The sequence below is a fragment of the Zonotrichia albicollis genome, chromosome 7, assembly GCF_047830755.1.
Source record: "Zonotrichia albicollis isolate bZonAlb1 chromosome 7, bZonAlb1.hap1, whole genome shotgun sequence".
Lineage (NCBI taxonomy): Eukaryota > Metazoa > Chordata > Aves > Passeriformes > Passerellidae > Zonotrichia > Zonotrichia albicollis.
Window position 1 is genome coordinate 17,552,906 of NC_133825.1, and position 22,413 is coordinate 17,575,318.

Consider the following 22,413-nt stretch of genomic DNA (forward strand, 5'->3'; position numbering starts at 1 on the left):
CACCTCTCCAATGACACTGGACAAACCAACAGTCCAACAAGTATTTCTTCTTTTATAAAAGAATGCAAACAATGAGTTATTTACAGAAAGTGTGTGAGAAAGTTAATTACAAGGATGTAAACATCAGAAGGCTTAGAAAAACTTAAAAAATCAGAGCAACATCTGTGTCCATGGGAACACCTTCCAGCTGCCTTCCTCCTTTTCTCTCTACTCCACAAGAGACACAGAGCACACTTTGCTTAGGAAGCAGGTTCCCTGTCCCCCTTGTGTGCCCCAGAGCCTTCCCATGTCCCTGCAGAGGGCTGTCCCCTCATGTGTCAGTGTGGAGTGACCCGCTGTGAGTTCCCAGGGCAGCACGGGGCACTACTGCCCTGTCACTGTGACATTTGCTGAAAAATCCCTTCCCCAGGATTTCTTCTCCTGGGAAGCTGAGAAGCCTCAGAGAAAAGGAAAACAATAATTATCTGATTGCTCCTCCTGTGTTTTGCTGCTTTGGAATGTGGTTTGGACATTGTTTACCAACAGGTGGTGGTTTGATTGGTTTCATGTGAATTGTTTTGACTTGATGACCAATCACTGTCAGGCTGTGTCAGGAGGAAGAGAGAGTCATGAGTTTTTTTCATCCTTTGTAGCCTTCTGTCTGTATCCCTTCTCTATTCTTTAGTATAGTTTTCTTTAATATAATATAGTAACATAAAATAATAAATCAGCCTTCTAGGAACATGGAGTCACATTCACTCATCTCTCCCCTCCTTGGGGTTGCCTACAAATTGAGCACTACCCCATCCCAGAGCAGCTGCCTCCTCCTGTTGTGTGGGGCTGGCTGGGTTATGTTACAGCATGTGACAGCCGTGTAACACAACGTTCTGTGTCTTTTTTCTTCCCCCCAAGGGAGATTCTGGAGTGCCAGGCAGGATGGGCCCCCCAGGTGTGCCAGGGAAGAGGGGGCAGCGGGTAGGACACTGTGTTTGGGCTGGCTGTCCTGGCAGTGCTGTGCTCCTGCACTGGGGTGCTTGCAGGGGCTTGTGTGTGTTGTGCTGACTCTGCCCCCCTGCTGAAGGGTGTGTCTGTGTGTTCCTGTGTGCCCTGACATCCCAGGGCAGCATGAGATGCCTGGGGTGCAGCCTTGTCCCGGGAACGATTGAGGGCAGAGCCACTTTCCTGACTCCAGAAATAACAGCCTGAACAGGGATCCAGTAACCTGACCTCCTTCCTCATAAATCCACTGAAACAGCCTAAACAGGGATCCAGTAACCTGACCTCCTTCCTCATAAAGCCACTGAAACAGCCTAAACAGGGATCCAGTAACCTGACCTCCTTCCTCATAAAACCACTGCTTTGCACCCTAGTTCTGGCACCACAGGATGTTTTCAGGAGTTCTTATGGACACGTGTATTCAAAACAGACCTTGAATGAAAAGTGGGGTACCAAGGCAGAATCAGGGAGTCACAGAGCCCTGGGACAGGATTAAAAATTATATTTTTACAGAAGGCTTCAATGCCAAACCTTTTCTGTTGGTATGAGGTCTTGAAAATGTTTTCCCTCTTTCCAGGCAGAGGAGCATTAATTTAGCAAGGTGCATGCTCTGGAGGGGAAAGAAGGCTGGATGAGGGGGAGCTTACAGGTGGCTGGAAGCCAAATTACCTTGGAGAAAGGGGTCACTGCACTCTAGAATTGCCTCACAAAACTATTGCTCCTGGTAGATTATTTTCCAGGGAGCCACCAGTGCATGTGTGTTCCTGGAGCATTGGTGCAAGTCCCCTGCATGTCGGATGAGTGCCCTTGAGCTCTGATGAGCAGCACAGCCTCTGCAGGCCTGTGGGGGCAGAGAGGGTTTGAGTTGCTCTGTAGAATCCATACAAGTTTTGAGTCTTGGAGCTGTGGGATAGGGGCTAAGAACACACCTTTCCCTGGGGATGCATTGATACATCTCTTCAGGGTAACAGAAACCTCCAATCTCTCTCTGTCCTGGCAAAATGCAGGCTCCCAGCCAGGACAGTGTGCCTGGAAACCATGGGGTTAGCAGCTGGGTGGAATGGTCTGAGGAGAACTTAACTTCAACGTACAGACCAGTAATTGATCTCCAGTATGGAAAATACGGCCCAGGTGTGAGCAAAGCCACTTCACCAAGGGAATGCTGGATGCTCTCCATTGCTCCTTGCCCCTGGTGAAATCCTCCCTGGTGCCTCACTCAGCTCAGCCTGCAGCTCTGCAGGCATCACCTTGCACCATCAGCTGCTGCCTTTGCCATTCTGCCCCCCCTGTCCTCACTGCTTCCATGGCCAGCGTGTGTCCCAGAGCCTGGCTGCCAGCTGGGGTGCTGCTCTGCTGGGGTTTGTCTGGGAGCATGGTGAGGCTGGGATTTGGAGCTGGGGAGCAGGAGCAGGGCATGGAGAAAGCCCTGAACTGCAGCTAAAAATCACCCTGAGCAACAGCTTCTGTGGGCATATGGATCAGGGAAAGCCTCTGCAGGAGAAGGGACAGGGAAAAGTGTTCAGCAGACCAGAGGGGTAAGGAAGATGCATGGGATCCCTTTCTCATTCACCTTCTTTTGAAAAGAAATGGCAGTGATGCGCAGAAATAGTCAGAAGCTTGGGTAAAAACCGTGTAATGTCTTGAGCTGGTCCTGCTCAAGGTCTGTGCCCAAAATAAAATCCCTGGGGAAAGGAAAGAGGTGTGAAACCAGGAGCAGATCACTTCTCCAGGATGGGGAGCCTGCAGAGTCAGCCCTGACCATGTCTGTTTTGCCAACAGGGTGAGAAGGGACGAGCTGGTGACCCTGGAATTCCTGGACTTCCTGGCCCAAAGGTTTGTCTCTTTCCTGAATTTTAGGGGTTTTTGGTTGGTTGTGGGTTTTTTTTGTTTTGTTTTTTTTGGTTCCTTTTTTTGGGGGGGGGGTTTGTATAGTTTTTGTTGATTTTTTTGTGGGTTTTGTTTGGTGTGTTTTGGGGGGGTTTTTTGTTTGTTTGTTTGTTTTTGGGGTTTTTTTTGTGTGTTTTTGGGGTTTTTTGTTTCTTTTTGGTGGGCTTTTTGGGGTTTTTTTTGTGTTTTGGGTTTTTTTTATTTTTTGGGTTTTTTGTGTGTGGTTTTTGAGGTTTTTTGCTTGTTTGTTTTTGGTGAGTTTTTTGGGTGGGTTTTTTTGTTTGTTTGTTTGTTTTTGGTTTTTTTGGTGGTTTTTTTTTTTTTTGTATTTTTGGTTTTTTTTGTTCTTTTTTTTGGATGGGGCCACCCTCACCCCTTTTCCTCCCTCCCTCCTGTGCATTTCACACATTCTTAGCTGACTGTGGCAGCGTGTCCTGCACTGCTCAGCTGAATGTCAGGGTGTGAGGGAGGCTCACAAAAGATGCCTTTTTGCAGGAATGCAGTGAGGGGGAGGTTGTGGTCCTGGGAGCAGGACCACAGAATCGTATTCCAGTAGTTCCCCTCTAAAACCATGACCCCAGATGTAAGGTGGCATTTCAGCCTCTCTCCTGCTCCAGGATCCATGGATGATGAGGAGCTGGGCTTGTGGGGAGCTGCACTGCTGTGCTCAGAGAGACCCAGGGCAGCTCAGACAAAGCTCAGCCCTGAACTGGTTTTTCCCCTGTGCACTGAGATTTCCAGGTGCAAATCACACCTTTCAAAGCAGACTTGCACAGGCTGCTTTTCCTTTGGGAAAGGGGGCAGTGCAGTGAATGCCAGTGGCCATTTCAGGAAGAGGTGAGGGTGTAATGGCAAAGCTTTGCTGTTGCTGCCTTGTTATCTGCTCTGTGCAAAGGACATGGTGTGCAGGGCTGGTGGCTACAGCTCCAGGGGGAGCATTCCAAAAGAACCATCATCAATCAGATGGTTTAATCAGCTCAGCTTCATCAGCAGAGCAGTGTTCAGGGGGAGGCTGGGGGATAAGGGCTGTCCACAGGAGCCTGGTGCAGCCAAAGGGATGAGTGTGGCCCTGGCTGCTGGCAGAGCTCCACAAGGACCCTCAGCAGGACCTGCTGTCCTGGTTCCTGGCCAGCTGCTGCTCTCTGGGCTGTCAGGAGTCCAGCTGATGGATCTTGTCTTGGCTGTGTCTCTCTGAGCCAGTGTTTTAGCAAGTGAAATTACAGAGGTGCAGAATCTGAACTGAGAAGCATGGCTTGTTCTTCTTTGCCAACAGGGAGAGAAGGGAATTGCTGAGAATGCCTTGGTGGGAGCTAAAGGAGAACCTGGCCCTCCAGGTCTGCCTGGACCCCCTGGACCAAAGGTGGGTGGTTTTTCCTTCCCAGAGTTGGCTTGTGAGGGATGTGCCCAGCACAAGGTGTGTGGGAAGGAGCAAAGGTTGTGTTCATGTGTGCCCACCTGTGATCACCTGCTGGAGGTTCCACAGAGTGTTCCAGTACTGTTGTTCTGTGTGCTTCAGGTGAGAGAGTTTGTGAACTGTTTTTGGAAGGAAAAATACCCTTCTTGTGCTCAAAAACCTCTGTGAGAAACCAGTGTGAGCAGTCCCTCTGCACTGGGTGGAACAGAAGGGTGCCTGGTGGGCAGTGGTGGCAGGAGATTTGGGCTGTCTGAGGAGAAGGGAGCCCAGGAGGGGTCTTGGCTGGTGCAGCTCTGCAGCTCTCCCTCCTGGAAATGCAAATTCAGCAGGGGAGTTGGACCCTCTGAGCACAACACAGACCCCTGCCTCTCCTTTCTCTCCCTGCCAGGGAGAAGCTGGTGACGTTGGTCAGCCTGGTGCTGCAGGATCACAGGGAGAAAAGGTGAGGAGTGCCTCTGCACAGCCCAGCTCTGGGCTCCCAGCTTCAGGAGCTGCTCATTTGTTCCTGTGTGTACCAAACTTAGCTGAGAAGGAGAATTTTAAGTCAAGCTGTCTAGCCCAGACTGTTCCAGAGAACCAGCAGAGTGTGATTTCTGCAGTTCAAGAAAGTGAAGCTTTGCTAAAACTGTGACTTTCCTGTTTCAGGGGGAACGTGGCTCACCAGGAGACCAGGGACCCATGGGCCCAAGGGTAGGTGTTCCTTCACTGACAGAGTTCTGGCCCTTCAGAAGGCTCTGAGGGCAGTGGGACCTCACTGACAACCCAGACTGGGTCTTGCTGTCACTGAGAGTACTCACAGATGGGCAGTGGCTAAATTTGAGGTGGGCTCTTTCTGCACTCCACACCCTCAGCCTACATTAGAGGGAAACATTTTCCCAGACCATCTCAGGGTGGCTCATCCATAGGAGGAGGTGTGTTTGGACACCTCAGTGTGGACTCAGGCCCTTGACTACCAGAAAAGGGCAGCAAGAGGGTGGATGCATGCACACATTTAACAGCTGGTCAAACAATCCAGTTCCTGGGTTCTGGCCTGAACTTCAGCTCTTCCCAGACTGCCAGCTTTGATGGTGTGACATGGTGAGCTGAGCTGGCTGTAATTCTGTGGAATCTCCTGCACTGCAGGGGCTTTCTCTAATAAATGAAAAACTGGGCACTGGTGAGGTGGCCCCCTCTGAGCCCCCTTTTTCTGAGGGAGCCACAGGGAAGGGCAGTGCCAGCCCCTGGCTGAAGACCTGGTGTTTTGCAGGGCCCCAAAGGAGAGCCTGGGAAGGATGAAATGATGGACTATGATGGGAACATCAGTGAAGCTCTGCAGGTGAGCAGCTCCCTCCTGTCCTGTGAGGTGTCTGCTGGATGCTTTGCTGTTTCCCAAGGGATGCAGACAGGGAACAGAGCAGATCTGCTTCCTGAGCAGCAGCAGCAAAGGGAAGCTTTGGTTGTGCCCCTTGATCCCAGAGCTCACTGCCTGCAGTGTTTTGGTGAATTCCTGTGCTCTGGCTGTGTTGTATTTGCAAGGACCCTTGTGGCAAGAAAGAATGATGAATCTGACTCCATGTTCTCAGAAGGCTAATTTATTATTTTATGATACTATATTATATTAAAAAATACTGTACTATGCTAAAGAATACAGAAAAGATACAAAGTGCTAAAAATAATGAAAACCTGTGACTCTTTCCAGAGTCCCAGCACAGCTTGGCCCCAATTGGCCAAAGAGTGAAAACAACTCACACTGAAATCCAGTCAAACAATCACCTGTGAGTGAACAATCTCCAAACACATTCCACATGAGCACAACACAGGAGAAGCAAATGAGATAAAAATTGTTTTCTTTTTTCTCAAAGGCTTCTCAGCTTCCCAGGAGCAAAGGGGTTTTTCCAGAGGATGTGGATGCCACAGTGGCTGGGCTGGTGCAGTGACCCTGGGGGACAGAGAGGTCACATCAATGCCCTGGGAGTGGTGAATAAAGTCACCAAAGCTTCCTCACAAGGAATGGGAGGATGGAGTGCCTGGGCTGGCCTGGGCTCCACTGGGAAAATGGAGAAATTGTAGAATAACAGCTCTGTGGGACTTGGAGGGAGTTTTAGTTTGGGTTGCTTTTGGGATTTTTCCCCTCTTCTTAATTTTGTAAGCTCATTACTCATTTGGGCCGCTGTTACATTAGTGGAGAACAAGTCAGCTCCAGGAAAAAGCTTAAGTTTTGCAATGGCTGTTTTCTTTTTTAATTTTTTTTCACTTTTTTTTTTTTTTCCTAGGAAATACGAACTTTGGCCTTGATGGTGAGTTCCTGTCCATGCTGTGGGGTTTTACACAAGCAGCCATATGTCCATCCTAAGCAGATGGCCTGACAATTTAAGTGCAGTTGGGAGCTGAAGCTGGGGCAGCTGACAGCTGAAAGAAGAGCTCCTCTTGCCTTCTGATCCTGGCACTTGGATTCTGCTCAGGGCTTTCATCTCTCTGCTTTAGGAGGTCACACATGCTGCTCAGAGGGAGCAGGGAAGAGGAGCTCTCAGGGTTCCCCATTGCTCATCTCCCCAGTAAAATAGGATTTTAGGAATCCCTTGGAATATTCCTCTGTGATTGCCCCTTAAACTTAGGGAGGGGTTTTTGGTTTCAAACCACAAAAATACAAATATGGAAATGTTTTTTTTTTCTTTATCTAGGGACCCCCAGGACGTCCAGGTGTGGCTGGGCCTCCAGGGCCACCAGGACAGAAGGTATTGTCCCAGTTCAGCTCTTGGAAACCTCAGGGAAACACAGAAGTGGCCCAGGCAGAATTCCCACCCCCAGCTCTTCCCAGTGCTCCAATATTTCCTGTCCAGCACTATCAGATTGTCCCACTGTCCTCTGCCACTCCTCCTCACACACAGTAATATCCTGAAAATCTCTTTTCCCACAATGATAATGCCTAATCTGAAAGATGAAGGATCCTTTCTCCTTGCCCTCCCCTTCAGGAAGCAGCTTGTGGGAACCAAACTGTGGGATTGTGTTGGCTGGGGGCTGCATGACTGCACTGGGGCTGTGATCTGGCACTCAGGGTCAACAAGACTGAGAAAAATAATCAGGCAGTCCCATAATGTAATGTTTCAACAGGGCTTTCCATGTTTTATTTTTTTGTGTGTGTTTTTTTTGTTGTTTTTTTTTGTTTGTTTGTTTTTTTTTGTTTTTTTGTTGTTTTGTTTTTTTTTTTTGTTATTGTTTTGTTGTGTTTCTTGGGGTTTATTTTGGTTTGGTTTGGGGTTTTTTTTGGTTTTTTTTTGGTTTTTTTTTTTTTTTTTTTTTTTTTTTAATTCTATGACTGCAGAAAACCCCAGGGATTTCCATGTTTTATTTTTGGTGATTACGGGAAAAAATTTGGGTTTTTCATGCCTTTTTTTCCTGTGAGTAGTCCATGCAGGCTATTTCTGCAATGCCTGCCCTTTTTGATCCCAGTGCCCCACAGAAGGAGTCAGAATAGCTGCTTTCCAAGTGCCAAAGTAACAATTCTGTGTTTCAGGGTGAAATTGGCTTGCCAGGTCCTCCAGGCCACGATGGAGAAAAGGTGAGGCACAAAGCTCTTACCTGGGTCAGCTCTTGCTCTGACACCACACTGTTGCTTTTCCCACGAGGAAAAAGAGGATTTTGCTTCACAGAAGGAGCATTAATGGTTTGTCAGTGTCCTAGCATTTGTCATGGCAGTGCTGCTTTGTCCTGTGTCCCAAGGGTGTAGCTGGGAGGGGAAGGATGAGCAGATAAAGGAGGCTCTGAGCCTTACTCTGTCTCTAAGTTGTTTGTTGTGTGAATTTCATTTAGGGCCCACGTGGCAAGCCTGGAGAAATGGGCCCCTCTGGGCCTCAGGGGCTGCCAGGGAAGGACGGAGCTCCTGGCATGAAGGGAGAGCCAGGCCCTGCTGGGGGCAGAGGAGAGAAGGGTGACAGGGGAGAGCCAGGAGAAGCAGGCCCACCGGTGAGTAAACCAGAGCCTCTCTGGGCCCTGCTGCCCACCCAGCTTGTGGGGCAGGGCCAGGGCTCCTGCAGGCTGGGGGCTGCTGGGGCAAGTGCCCCAGTGCAGGAGATCTGCATTCCTGGCACGTGGGCTGTGCTGTGCTGCCCTGCTCTCTGGGCACCGTGTGCCCTGCTCAGCTGGCTGCACTGAACTGCTGCTGGGAGTGAGCAGGGGGAGTGTGAGAGGAGGCACCAGCACACCCCTCTGGGAGGGCAGAGCCCTCAGAACCCAGCCACTCACTGGGGCACAGTGCCCAGCTCCTGTCTGTCCCAGCACCAGTCTGTCCAAGCTTCAGTCTGTCCCAGCTCCAGTCTGTCCTGGCTCCAGTCTGTCCCAGCTCCAGTCTGTCCCAGCTCCAGTCTGTCCCAGCTCCAGTCTGTCCCAGCACCAGTCTGTCCCAGCTCCTGTGTCCCCAGCTCCAGTCTGTCCCAGCTCCAGTCTGTCCCAGCTCCAGCCTGTCCCAGCACCTGTCTGTCCCAGCTCCAGTCTGTCCCAGCTCCAGTCTGTCCCAGCTCCTGTCTGTCCCAGCTCCAGTCTGTCCCAGCTCCAGTCTGTCCCAGCTCCAGCCTGTCCCAGCACCTGTCTGTCCCAGCTCCAGTCTGTCCCAGCTCCTGTCTGTCCCAGCTCCAGTCTGTCCCAGCTCCAGTCTGTCCCAGCTCCAGTCTGTCCCAGCACCAGTCTGTCCCAGCTCCTGTGTCCCCAGCTCCAGTCTGTCCCAGCTCCAGTCTGTCCCAGCTCCAGCCTGTCCCAGCACCAGTCTGTCCCAGCTCCAGTCTGTCCCAGCTCCTGTGTCCCCAGCTCCAGTCTGTCCCAGCTCCAGTCTGTCCCAGCACCAGTCTGTCCCAGCACCAGTCTGTCCCAGCTCCTGTGTCCCCAGCACCAGTCTGTCCCAGCTCCAGTCTGTCCCAGCTCCAGTCTGTCCCAGCTCCAGTCTGTCCCAGCTCCTGTCTGTCCCAGCTCCAGTCTGTCCCAGCTCCAGTCTGTCCCAGCTCCTGTGTCCCAGCTCCAGTCTGTCCCAGCTCCTGTCTGTCCCAGCTCCAGCCTGTCCCAGCCCCTGTGTCCCCAGCACTGCTCAGGGGGGTTTGTGCAATGCTTTCCTGCCTCTCCATGGCATTGCCAGGATGGAACTCCTGCTGCCCCAACAGCTGCCTGTGGGGAGTGGGTGCTGGCATGGACTCCAGCACTCTGCAGAACCCTGAGCAGAACCTGGAGGCAGGACAGCAGCACCCCATCCCCACCCTGGGCACTGGTACATCCACAGTGTCAGCAGGATGTTCAGCCCCTCTGCTTTCAATGCTAGTGAAGTCCTGCATTTCTCTGGATACCCAGGGGATGCCCAAGGTTTTCAGGGTACTCTTGGGATGACCAGAGCCAGTCTTGGCTCTTATACTGATGTGTTATATGTCTGCCTGACTTAGTTGTGCAAAACTCCACAAATCTTTCTTGATCTGTAGGGTCTAGATGGCCCCACTGGAGAGAAGGGAGAACAAGGTGACCAAGGGATGCCAGGACCATCAGGATTGCCAGGGCCCATTGGACTTCCAGGACTGACAGTAAGAATGGGGAAGAGAAGGCTGCTCTTTCCTTGGTAAAGAGAAAATAGCACAGAGCAGCACACCAGGGCTCATTTCCTAAATGTGCCCTGGGAAGCTCAGAGCCCTCCCCCTTTGTCAGGGGTCACAGGATGTCCCTCAGACTCCAGCAGCACCCAGGGAGTGTCAAACACAGGGTCTGTTCCCACTTCTCCTGGGAGAAGTGCTGTATATATATATTTATATATAAATATATGTGCTGAGCCTGCACAGGCAGCTCCAGTGGAGCTCCAGAGCACAGCCAGTGTTTTGGGCTCTGTGCAGGGAGAAAAGGGGGAGCACAGAGACAAAGGGAATCCAAGACAGCAAGGATGTGGCATTTTTGGGGTTCCTAGGACAGAGGAGGAATTGATGAATTTGACTCTGTGTTTTTAGAAGGTTAATTATTATTTATGTACTTATCCCTGCAGCAAGGAGTCCCACAGGCTATTGACACGTGTGGGGCCAGACTGCTTCTTTAATGTCCTTTGCTTTTTGTCCCTGTGTGGTATTTTTGGGGTCCCCCATTGTGGGGAGGAAAAATATATCTGACTTTATGTTTTTAGAAGGCTAATTTATTATTTTATTATCTATATTATATTAAAGAATGCTATACTAAACTATATTAAGGAATACAGAAAGGGTACAGACAGGAGGCTATAAAGATAATAATGAAAACTAGTTCTCTTCTCAGAGTCCTGACACAGCCTGACTGTGATTGTTTATCCAACACGTAAATTGTTTTAACTTGATGACCGATCTCCAGACCACATTCCAAAGCAGCAAAACTCAGGAGAAGCAAATGAGATCATTATTGTTTTCTTTTTTTCCCTGAGGTTTCTCAGCCTCCCAGGAGAAGAATCCTGGGCAAGGGGATTTTTCAGAAAACATGACACTGACAATCCTATGCCTCTTTGTAGGAATGATGGTAGAGTAGTGGAAGTGGACCTTTCTTTGGGAAAAGCCTCACTGCTTCCCTGCTCTTAAAGACTGGCCACTTTTGCATAACCCTCCCCTGAATGCTGCTGCTGCTTCCCAGCCACTCAGTCCTGGATTGCTGCTGCTCCCTAACACAGTCCTTGGGGGGAATCCAGGTTCCCCAGGCTGGCAGGGGAGCTCTGCTGCACCCTGTCCCCCTCTGAGCAGCCCCACTTGCCCATTGATGAGACTTCTCTTGCTTTGCTTTCCAGGTATCTGGGCCCCCTGGCCCCCAGGGCCCTCCAGGACCTCCAGTAAGTTTGAGTCGTTCACCTGAGGAGCAAGGGAATGGGATTAGAGCAGGCAGTGGCTGGGGAGAGTTCTGTGTGGAGACAGCCAGAACCACTCCACTGAAATGGGAACATGCTTGGGATCACTTCCAAAGCCGCCCCCAGGGTAGGTCAGGGCTGGGAGGGCAAAGAAAGAAGGGTTTGTTAGCTGGAGATGAAAGGGAAGACAGCAGAGAGATGGGATGGATGGGATTAAAGGGATCAACTGCAGAAATTGTCTTAGCAGCACAGCTGGCCCCCAGCCAGGCTGTGCTTGGCAAGAGGCTCTGGGTGGAGATGGAGCAGGACATGAAGTGCCCTTACACAAATAAAGAGGCTTTGGGCTGGGGGCTCCTGCCCCACAGAGCAAAACCTCTGCACTGCATGCTCCACTGGGGTTCCTGAGTTAAAAAACATCCTGAAACATTACTGACATCTTGTCTCTCCTCCCAAATCCAGGGTCTTCAGGGTGTCCCAGGACCCAAGGTAAGGACACAAGCTATTACACACTGTGGTTTCTCAGCTGCTAGAATTCCCTTCAGTAACATCTTTGTAGTTCAGGTGGTCCTTTTCTTCCATCTTGGTAAAAGGATAAATCCTTCTGGATATTTTCTTGAAAGATATGGATGAGCAGCTCTCATAGGATCCAGAAAAAATGGTCATTCCCTCCAGTTTTCACCCAGAGGAGTGGGAATTCACTGGTCTGTGGAATTGTGCCCATGAGAACACATTTGAAATCTTGTCTGGAGGGTGGAGGTCTGTACAGTGGGATGGGTACTTTGCCACACAGTCCTAAGGAACTCTAGCTAACAATTAGTCCTAAAATTACCCTGTGCATTCTGCTGTAAAGCACTTGAGAACTTCACCATCCTTGGTGGTGAGAATCTTTCTGATCTCCATCCACATGCTCAGCCTGCACCATTGGCCTGCTCACTGTAAAACTGTTTCCTACTCAAAAAATAGGGGAGTGGAAATGTTCAAGGAGAGCTGCATATTTCTGGTGACGTTCTGGGCAAAGATTGGAAAATGTGCAAAGTATCTTAATTTTAATTATTCTTAGTATTTGGCCACCAGCATTGTTTGGGCACTAAAAGGGATGGGTGTGTTTTAAAAAGCCTTGTGAACAGCAGTGAGGAGGAAAAAAGTTTTGGGTACATTTTGAATTTAAGTACAATGAGTATTATGTTTAATATTGCTTTATAGTTTATAATAGAGAATTTTAAATATACAGCTGGGAAAAAATGCTGAAATTGTTTTTTTCTGAAATGTTGAAACTGATGCCTTAGAATTTACAAAAGTCTCTCCAAAAATTATTTTTGTGTGATTTTTCTTCAAGGCTTGTAGACACCTGTCATTCACTTCCAGTGGATCCACATCTTAAAATGTACACCCACTGTATCAGATAACTTCTGGTTATTTATATTTATATATAAATATATATACAGCAACAACAGCAGGGAGAGAAGCACCAGAGTGAGCTCAGCTCTGCTGTGAACATCTTTATCTCAGGGCCTGAGTCTCCTCTCATTGCCTCTGAGTTAAAGCAGTGCTCACACAGGGGTAATTTGAATGACAGTGCTTTTCTTCAGATTAGGCTGGGATTGGGCTGAAGCATTGCTCTGCTGCCTCCTGTGTTCCCAGGGCTCTTGAGGGGAGGAATGTTTGTTATATAAAAGTGCTGTTCTGGGGGTTTATTTTCTGCTCCATCCTTCCTTTAGGGGGAAGCAGGGATTGATGGAGTGAAAGGAGAGAAGGGTGCCCAGGGTGAAAAAGGAGACCGAGGGCCGCTGGGATTACCCGTGAGTATCCAGGAAGCAAACAGCTCTTTGGGAGCCAAACCAAAGGCAGCTGTAAAAGGATCCCTCAATAGCACAGGCACGTGGGGATTTGCTGTGTGCAGTCAGAGAAAGAGATGGTCTATAAATAACTGTGCCTTTGCTTTTTAAACCCAAAGCCTCGATTTCTGTGCTGAGCCTTCAGCTTCTAGATGTGCTGAACAGATGAGTGATCACTTTATTTCCTCCTGCTTCTGGCAGGACTGGGAGAATCCAGCAGCAGCCTTCCTGGAGGTTCTGTGCACTTCAGGGCAAGATGAGAAACATAAATCAGAGATGTGGAAAGAGAAAAACCTTCCCCAGCCATTTGTGTCCTGGGCTAGGCTTTGTACAAAGTGTGGTGGTTCTCAGTGCAACCAGCTTGTTTGATAGCTGGAACATTCCTGTCCCTTCTGCCATGGGATCAGTGCTCCCTGTGGCCCAGCTTGTCCTGCTGTGTGTGAGCTCAGCTCCATTAGCCTGGGGTTAGAGCACTGCTTGGCTTAGCAAGAGACTTTGGGGCACAGTGTATTGTAGAGAAGTTGCAGGAGCTGTAGATACAAACCTGATGGTGACTTGGTGGTGATTTAGTCCTACCCAGTTGTTCCACCAGCCCCCAGGTTTTTCTCTCATCATAAAAAGCACTGGTGGCACTGTAGACCTTCCCCAAATGTACAAACACTGCAGAGTGCATCTCATGTGCTTGTTGTCCTGTGTTCAACCACCCAGACCCCTTGTCCCTGACTTTGGCTGAGATGTGTGTCTTTGTTTGTGAAATGTTTTCCTCCTTTAGTTGTGCAGAGCAGTGGTTCCCTTCTGGAGCTTGGATGAATCCCCTGTGACCCCAGGCTCTCAGACAAGCCCAGCCTGAGTACATTCCCTGGGGCTCCAGGCAGAGCAGTGGGAGGAAGGGAGGGATGCTTTTGGAAGGCTCACAGGCCAGGGATTGTGCCTCAGTGTAGCAGTAAGAAAGCAGAACCCAGTCCCCTGAGACATGGCAGTGGAAGTTTTCTGTGCAAATGGTTTTTTTCCCTCAAGCCTGTGGGGTATCCACACAGGAGAAGGAGATCCTTGTGACAGCCCAAGCAGAATCAGCCCAGCAGTTACCCCAACATCTCATCCTTGGGGCAGGGAATGCCCTAGCTGCTTCTCCTGCAGCAGTGAGCCCCATGGGGGACTTTGGCTTTTCCCATCCCTCTCCCTGAGCTGTGGAGGTGGGAATGCTGGCTCAGAAGGGTCCTCTTAGGAGTGTTTTGTTGGGATCAGCAATATTGGCTGGCCAACCAGGCAGCGCAGCTCCTAAGATCAAATACTGTGGAACTTGAATCCTTCGTCAGAGGCACTGAGCTCTCTCCATAAGGCTTTCCATGCCTGATCCAGTGATCTTCAGCCTGTCAAACCAAATGCGGTGCCAAGCAGGTTCTGAAATATTTCAGGCTGTAAAATCCTGAAGCTGGATCTGCTGCCTTTTTCTCTGACTTGGGGCTTGACATCACGCTGGAATTCCATCCTGATTATCTGCAGTAGCCTTGGCTGACAGGGCAAGGAGCTTGTAATGCTCAAGTGGAGGAAAACTCAGGGTTTGGTGCTTATATCCTACCACAGTTTCCCTCCAAGCCACTGGGCTTGATGGGCCTTGGCAGAACCACAGTCAGGCCTTGTGATGGATGAGGAGATTCAGAGCAGGAGCTGAGCAGACAGCAAGGGGCCACTTGATCTCAGGCTGGTGTAACTCTGCACTGGTGACACAGGGAGATGAGCCACCTGTTTCATAAGCCCCCAAACAACTGCATGTGCAGTGGAGCAAGCCTGCAGCTGACCCAGTGGGCACCACAAGCCCCGGGGTTCTTGGTAGCAGCTTGAACAGCTGATGGTTCTGCAGTGCCTGTAAATGCCTTGGTGAGCAGAGGCCTCTGAGCCTTGTGTCTCACCTGTGTTGCCCAGCCTGCCACAAAGGCAATGCAGATTCCAGCTCCACTGTCACATTTTCTTTTCACCACCTGTCATAGAACAGCTGCTTCCCCAGGAGGTTTCCTGGTGACATTGAGTGAGGGAAATTTAAGAGGATCTGAAAGTTGCAGGTCGACATTATACGTATTCAGTGTTTCTATGTTTTTGTTGGTTTGATTGTAAGTGCCATCACTTGTCCTTAATTTTTGTTAATTGCAAGCGTATGTTTGTCTCAAGTCACTGCTTGACTCACCTCTTGTTTCCCCTCACCCTCCCCTCTCCTGTGCCTGGTTTCTGTGACCCCTCCCTGCCTGTTCAGGGTGCTTCAGGTTTAGACGGCAGGCCTGGACCAGCGGTGAGTTCCACTTCTCTGTTACCCCATGTTTGTCCTCCCCACCGTCGTCACTCGTGTTGTGTCTTCCACCCAAGTCTTGTTTATACCAGCAATAATCTTATTTTTACCAAAGCAGGCCTGGGAGGGAGTTAAACTTTAAATGAGGAGTGATATCACACACTTGTCTTTGATGCTACCAGTGTGGATGCTGGGATCACAGCCTGCTTGTTCCACTCTGTCTCAGGAACAAGAGGAATGAAACCTCTGCATGATTTCATGATGCTCCAGCCTGTCATTCTCCAGGAGATGGGAGAGGGGCTCATCATCAGCAACTGTAGTCACAGCACAAGGGGGAATGGCTTCAAAATGCAAGACTCAGTGGGTTTAGGTTGGATAGGAGGAAAAAGTTCTTTACTGTGAGGCCCTGGCACAGGTTGTCCAGAGAAGCTGTGGCTGCCTCTCCCCTGGAAGTGTTCAGGGGCAGGTTTGACAAGCAGCCTGGTTTGGAGCAGCCTGGTCTGGTGAAGGATGTCCCTGTTCATGCAAGGGGATGGGGTTGGAATGAAATGATCTTCAAGGCCCCTTCCAATCTAAACCATTCTATGATTCTAAGTAATGCCAACCTGGTTCTGCAAACCACTCAGCTATTCTTGGGTAACAGCTGTTAAATAACAGCCAAATATTTTTAATCCCTCTTGGGAAATCACAGGTCACCCATGCACAATCCACTTGGCTATTTAAAAACAAAAAGCAATTTCTCCTCCTCAGTGTAGCTGGGAATAATTTCAGCTGCTCTGACTGCTGAGGAGAATCTGAGTGGCAGCTTATAGAGTCACTTGTTTGGGGAAACTGTACATACAATTTTATGGATGTGCAGGGGAGATTTCAGTGTATTCCTTAGCAGTAAATGATGCATAAATGAAGGCAGTTAAGATTTCCACAACTGCATGGATCTAAGGAGAGCCTGGTTGTTCTCTCTGCCACACTGAAGTTGTGTGCTGCATGAGCCACTCCTCAACTTGTGTTCTGTGGATCTGGACTTCTCTGGAGAGCTCTCCTGATCCACGTGAGCTGTCCTGCTCTCATCAGAGGGGTTCCTTTAGTGACTAAGCATTGCAGACTGACATTAAAATGTAGAAGACCTTTTGCTTTAAGGCTTTTAGATAAAGACTCTCTCTCTTGGGAAGTTTTCTCCTTGGTTCTTCCTAGAAGTCAGGGAGTGTGCCTCAAAAGTATCCCTTTATTGAGGCTCCATGAGGGAATTGTAGATCCATACCTTTGTGGTTCAAGGAGTGTGAGTTGGAGGTGCTGGAATCCTGTTCTTAGCCAGAGGGGTATTACTGAACAACCATGCTGCCAGCATTAAAGATGGCTTTCACTGATTTCCCAGAGGCCAGGAGAGTCTCAGGAGCACCAGCAAGGAGGTTTGGTGTGCTGGTGGGAGATGGGCTCTGTGTCAAAGGCTCAGGAAAAACACTGGGCTTTGCTGTCAGCATGGCTGGGAGCCTGGGGGAGTGACAGGAATGGCAAAGGAGGAGCAGAGGGACAGGAGGATGCCCCTCCCAGCTCTCACCTGTGCCTGTACACACCTGCATCCAGCTCTGCAGCGTGGGCTCTGCCAGCTGGCATGAACCACCAACCCAACACTTCCCATCCCCTCAGCTACTCAGGGAGGGGGTAGAGAAAATAGGGAAATAAGCAAAAAGAAAAGCAAAATGTTTATCATGTGTGTGAATGGCCTTTATTCTGCTACAGCTTTCAGCCTTGTCTGGTATAGCCTAGAAAGAAAGAAAGAATTCTTGTTGTGGAGCTGGCAGAAATGCCTGCTGAAATAATTGTCAGGAGAGAGCTTCAGAAGTACAAATGAGGCTCTGGAAGTGGTGCTGCTGTGATCTAACACAGCAGTTCCCATGTTCCTCAACTTGCCTTGCCAGCTGAAAGCTGTAGTGCTGCTAGGTGCCTTCCTCCACCAGCCTGTGCCTTTCCTAAGGGAGCAGCAGTGTCTCCTGGCTTTTAGGAGGCCTGAAATAAAAGCGTCCTGATGTGATTTCCTTCCTACAACTGCAGGGTATTCCAGGACCAATTGGGGCTTCGGGACCAGCAGGACCAAAAGGAGAGAGGGTGAGTTTTGTTCAGAACTGTCAGATGCTCTAGAACTTCTCTGAAAATACAACAGCTCTGGGGGATAGAGGAGCTCCAGGCTTTTCCAGAGCTGGAATTGCCCTCTCCTTGCTCATACAAGAGCCTCAGCTGGGCCTCTTTGGTGCTTCAGTATCTCAACCTTGGGGGGTTTCAGGTGCTTTGGAGTGCATCCTTTGCTTTTTCTTCTATGGTGCTCTGCTGCCTGTTTGTACTAAATAGGAATCTGAACAGTTTCTACTCTTTTGTATCCATTTCAGGGCAGTAAAGGAGATCCTGGAGTTGCAGGACCAATGGGGCCAGCAGGGCTTCCTGTAAGTATGGAAATCCTTGGGATTTACCTCCTGAGCCTGTTTGCTTGCTGTGCTTGACAGCTGAAGATGTTCTGTGACAGTGTTTGCAGCCACAGCTGGGTTAGCTGTAACTCAGGTTACAGCATTGTGTTCACTATGGGAGTGACAGAAAAAGCTGAGGAGCTTCAGAGCAGACTCAGAGTGATGTGGAGGAGGCTGAAAGGAAATTGTAAATTCACCTTGGTCCTTGAACTACCTAAAGAAGCTGTGTGGGACTCCCAGGATGTGTCTCAGTCCAAAATGCTGCTTTTGAGCAGCTCCTTTACCTTTCACAGCCTGGGTGTCTGGCTCCTGTCTGAGAGAGCCCTGTGTTGTCACTGCAAAAGGGACAAAAGCTTCCTTCAGTGAGGTTAATTCCACTGTCTGGGGTTGCTTTTGACAAAATGGGCTTGGTGCTGTGGTCTCATGCAGTCATGGAGTGGCTTTGTTGTTTACCACAAAAAGAAGTTTGTTGCATGCTCATAACTAATTTGTTTCTTATCTGAGGAGTCCATAGGGTAGGCAGTGGTGGTGTTACCACCTGCATGGTCTGATGGAGGTGAAGAGGAGGTTGCCTGTCAGAAAAATTGTGTTTATTTTTGACATAACCATTGGTAGAAATGGAAAAAAAAAAGCCAAAATCCTGAGCACACATTCATCTCTTTAGTGGGAACATGGTGAAATCTGCTTGTTTTGAAATGTCTCTTTCTGTGTTGCTGCATTTCAGGGTTTACAAGGTCTACCTGGTGACAAGGGAGTCCGGGTAAGTTCCCAGCACACTTTGTGTTTCACTGCTAACACCTGAACTCAGTGACAGCCCAGTGAACTCCTGTGGCAGCAGCATGGTTTGTGTGCCACACCTTCACCCAGTCCCTTTGCTGAAGGCTCTAGAGGGATTTTCTGATGTGCTCCTTGTGGTCACACCTCTGTTCTGACTGAAGCACAGGATTTGGTTAGGCCAGCATGGTGTGCCTTAGGAAATCCTGCTTACCTAGTTCCTGATGGATAATAGGGATTCCTGGGACAATCAGCTGAGGCGCAGCCAGCAAATCTTACTGCAGTACTTCTAAATTGTCCCTAAAGCATGAAAAAGAAGGTTGTCTTCTAACAAACAATCCTGCAGAGAATTTGAAAGATGGAAATTTTGAAAAGATAAATTAAATTTGCCTGTCTTGAAGAATCAGGCCTGAAGTCTCCTCAGGCATTGTCCTGATGTGGTGGTGCAGAGCTGGGTCAAATCCAGTGACAGGAATGGCACCTTTCCCATTGTACCACCAGTATTATGGAAAGATAAACATTACTAAGTGTCTGTTGAGAAGCTCCTTCTTTTTCATCCAGTTTTCTTGCCTGTTAAGTCCTTGAATCTGGATCTTTTTGATAAAAGCATTTAAGAACTGTGGTTGGATATAATTTATATTTAGAAATATAAATTACTTTTGCATTTGATTGTGTAATATTACAATTGTATAAATGTCAAGAGGTTCAGTACAGTACAAGTGTGTGTAGCCACACCTTTTATTCCTAAGACTCTGACACCATCTAAATTTATCTGGAGGTGTAATTTTTATAGTGCATGTGCCCATGTGATGATTTCATTATATGGATTTGCTTTTGATATGTAGTGAGTGTTCTCTGTCCTCTGTCTGCAATGGGTTTCTGACCTTCCTCTGCACAGAAAGGACAGTTCTGGACAGCACCAAGCCAACTGGCATCTTAAACTAGGGGAGAAAGGTTCAAGTGTCATGGAAGCACCAAAGTTCTCCCCTTTTTTAATCATTGCGTTTCTGGCTTTGCTTCTTAACTTTCACTTCACTTTTGTTTTGCGTGTGTGGCTTCTTCTAAAAAACTGTCATTTTTAATTCCTAGACTTTTTCAGTTGGTTTTTGAACTGAGTGCCTTAGTTAAAAGAAGGCTCTTTCATTAATGGGATTTCTCTGAGCTCTGGCATAACAGCAAGTGAGAACTGGGAGAAATTGCAGCTCCTTGTAGAGGATGAGCTGGGAAGCACGAGTAGGGAGTTCTGCTGGCATGGCTGCACTCTGCTTTACTGCAGTTTGCAATGGCAGAGTGAGATTCAGGAGTGTGAATGGGCAAGTGCAATATCTTAGGGGACCCTAGAGAGTACCCCTTTTGCCACTAGCCTTTGTACAGGGATGTACCCTACTCTGAAGTCCCAGTTTGCCAAAAGCCTCTCTTTTCCTCCATGCTTTTTAAATCCCAGAAATGCTCCTGCTGCTCTCTCTTGGAGCAGGAGATAGCATGGCTGTGCCTGGGCTGTGGCACTAATGGCAGTGGGGACAGCCAGCATTTTGTGAAAGCCAGCTGAAAAAGTGGGAGCCCTGAACTTGTCCTGCTGTTATTTTAATGCTGGGGGGTTTGTGTGTGTTTGTGCATCTTCCTTGCTCCTACAGGTCCACCTTTGTCCCCTTTATCCCTTCCCCCTCTTCCACCTTTCTTCCTGGTTCCTTCCTCCAGAGCAACCCATGCTGCATTTTTCCTGGATTATCCTCTCCATTCCAGTGCTTGGTTCTGGGTGACTTCTCCTCATTGCCTCTCCTCTCCCGTCCATTTCTCTTGCCAGCTTTGGGTTTAACACTTGATTTTTTAAAGAAGCAGCAGCCTGTGCTGTCTGATTTTATCCCTTAATTCCTTTAACACGAGGACCCTAAGCTCAGTTCCCTGTGCAACAGCCCCTTCCCCTGTTGGATGCTCAGCAGCTTTGAGAATTTCCTGTTACACAGAAGGATTGGTGTGGATGTTACTGGCAAATGCCACCCTATACCCTGCCTTGTGCTGCCAGTTAAGGATCAGGTACCTGTGGCTGTGCTGCCTAGGACTGCTCCCTGGTCTAAGAGGTTTTTTGGGAGAGCGCTACTCAGAGCATCCCAAAGGACAGCCAGACTGTGCAGACTCAGAGCTGAGCACTTCCTTCATTCCCCGGCTGACAGTTCCCTGAGTGAGGCTTTCTGTCAGAATGGGAATTCAGAGGGGTACAAAAGCCTCCCAGTGCTATCCCAGAGCAAGAGGGACCTTCCCAGGCAGCTGGAGATGGAGATAATGTGGCACAATACTGGCCAGAGGGGTGGTTTCCATCCTGTTTTCCCATCCAAGATGCTCTCTGTGATGTGTGGGAAGCCCTGGGAAGTGGTGTGAGGATTCCTTTGGTGCTGAGCCCTGGCCATGTGGGACTGCAGCCACAGCCACAGTGTTTATGCAGCTCCAAACATTGATCTTCACATCTCAGAGGGAGATTGATTTAAAAAATGTTTCCTAAATGTTTATCCTTTTTTAAACTCTCGCTGACATTTGTTTGAAATGGATGATCCTAAAGCTTTTGTGTATTCTTTTTTTCTCGGACTAAACTATTATTTACAGGGGGAGAGGGGCAAGAAAGGCTCTAGAGGGTCTAAAGGGGATAAGGGAGACCAAGGAGCACCTGGATTAGATGCACCCTGTCCGTTGGTATGTCCTGTTTCATCAAATGTATTGTTTTAAGATGTGTTGATGGGGAAGACAGAAGGAAATCATAACACAAATAATGGTCATGCAAAAGTACAACATTTGGATAAGCCCAGCTGGGTTCCCACCACAGCCTGTGGGACCAAGTGATCCTCTGAGACATCAGGCTGCTGAGTGATCATGGTTATGTTCCTTCCTCTTCCAGACAAGGTTTGGGTACATGGGTGTGCCATGTACTGGGAGCTCAGGGCTCTCTCCACTGTGGATACAGCCCTGTCTCCCTTGCTGCTGGTTCCAGCTCTTCTCTGGAGATGCTCCATGGGATCAAAGCTGCCTGACAGCAAAACTGCAATGCTGGTTCCTTGCCTTGGAATAGCAGCCAGCTGATGTGGTGGCCTGAGAGCACACAGGGCACTTGAGCTGCACTACCCAGAACAAAAACAAGTCTCAGTTACCCTCAATGGGATGTTTCTGTCAAAACAGATTGGCTGTAAGTCTAGACAAGTAAATAAATACAGGAATATGTGTACATTTTAATCTAAATTCATATGCTGCAACAAACACTGCCAGAAATCTGCTAGCAGTGCCACAGATTCTAGGAGTACTTGGGCATCATTCTTTTAGAAATCCAGCTGCTGGGTTTCTCAGTGAGGATGGGAGGAATGGCTGACTTTGGAACGGAGGAAACACCATTCCCACCCTCTCGGAGAAGCATCTTGTGGCTCACAGATGACAGAAACTGCTGCTGCTGCACAGCCCAGCGTGCAGACAGGGCTCAGTGTGGGTGTGCAGCTGAGTGCCCCGGCTGTGCCAGGCCCAGCAGGCACTCAGCCTCTCCTCCTGGGGCGTGGAGCTGCCTGGCACTGACTGAAATAACGATAGTGGTTGATTTCGTGAACAGGGTCTGCGAGGTTTTAAAGGCGAGAAGGGTGAGCCGGGGTTACCTGGGCTGGACGGCCTGGATGCCCCATGCCCATTGGTATGGTGTACCTTCCCTTTCCTGCATGCTCGTTTGCTTTTGGCCTCTTGCTGCTATTTCTGATCCTCCCAAACAGCTGCATGCCCTGGAAACACTGGCAGTTCCTTCCTTACCTGCCTCCAGACTCCCTCCCTCTCATTGCTGCTGTCAGAACCAAGCCCTTCCCTTCATTGCTGTAAGCAGCACTTTGTGGCATGAGGAAAATAGAGTTGGAATGTGGTTTTATTTACAACAGCTTCACTTCTTCCTTTGCCTTCCTTTGACAATTTCCAGTAAACCAGTGTATGCAGGCCCAGCTCTGTGCTGGCTTGGCTTCCTCACAAGGAGCTGC

The 22,413-nt window shown here is 49.1% G+C and overlaps 1 protein-coding gene across 1 annotated transcript in view; it reads left to right on the top strand.

Annotated features, from left to right (window-relative positions):
* Positions 1-22,413, top strand: part of COL13A1 (collagen type XIII alpha 1 chain) — a 93,616-nt gene that overhangs the window by 59,966 nt on the left and 11,237 nt on the right. Inside the window, exons 22-40 of the mRNA XM_074544453.1 lie at positions 892-954; positions 2,755-2,808; positions 4,136-4,222; positions 4,665-4,718; positions 4,922-4,966; positions 5,523-5,591; positions 6,529-6,552; positions 6,937-6,990; positions 7,770-7,814; positions 8,066-8,218; positions 9,712-9,810; positions 11,019-11,060; positions 11,535-11,561; positions 12,794-12,874; positions 15,159-15,194; positions 17,241-17,294; positions 17,573-17,626; positions 18,372-18,407; positions 21,020-21,106. Coding sequence (XP_074400554.1) covers positions 892-954; positions 2,755-2,808; positions 4,136-4,222; positions 4,665-4,718; positions 4,922-4,966; positions 5,523-5,591; positions 6,529-6,552; positions 6,937-6,990; positions 7,770-7,814; positions 8,066-8,218; positions 9,712-9,810; positions 11,019-11,060; positions 11,535-11,561; positions 12,794-12,874; positions 15,159-15,194; positions 17,241-17,294; positions 17,573-17,626; positions 18,372-18,407; positions 21,020-21,106 — 1,164 coding nt within the window. The remainder of the gene's footprint in view (positions 1-891; positions 955-2,754; positions 2,809-4,135; positions 4,223-4,664; positions 4,719-4,921; positions 4,967-5,522; positions 5,592-6,528; positions 6,553-6,936; positions 6,991-7,769; positions 7,815-8,065; positions 8,219-9,711; positions 9,811-11,018; positions 11,061-11,534; positions 11,562-12,793; positions 12,875-15,158; positions 15,195-17,240; positions 17,295-17,572; positions 17,627-18,371; positions 18,408-21,019; positions 21,107-22,413) is intronic.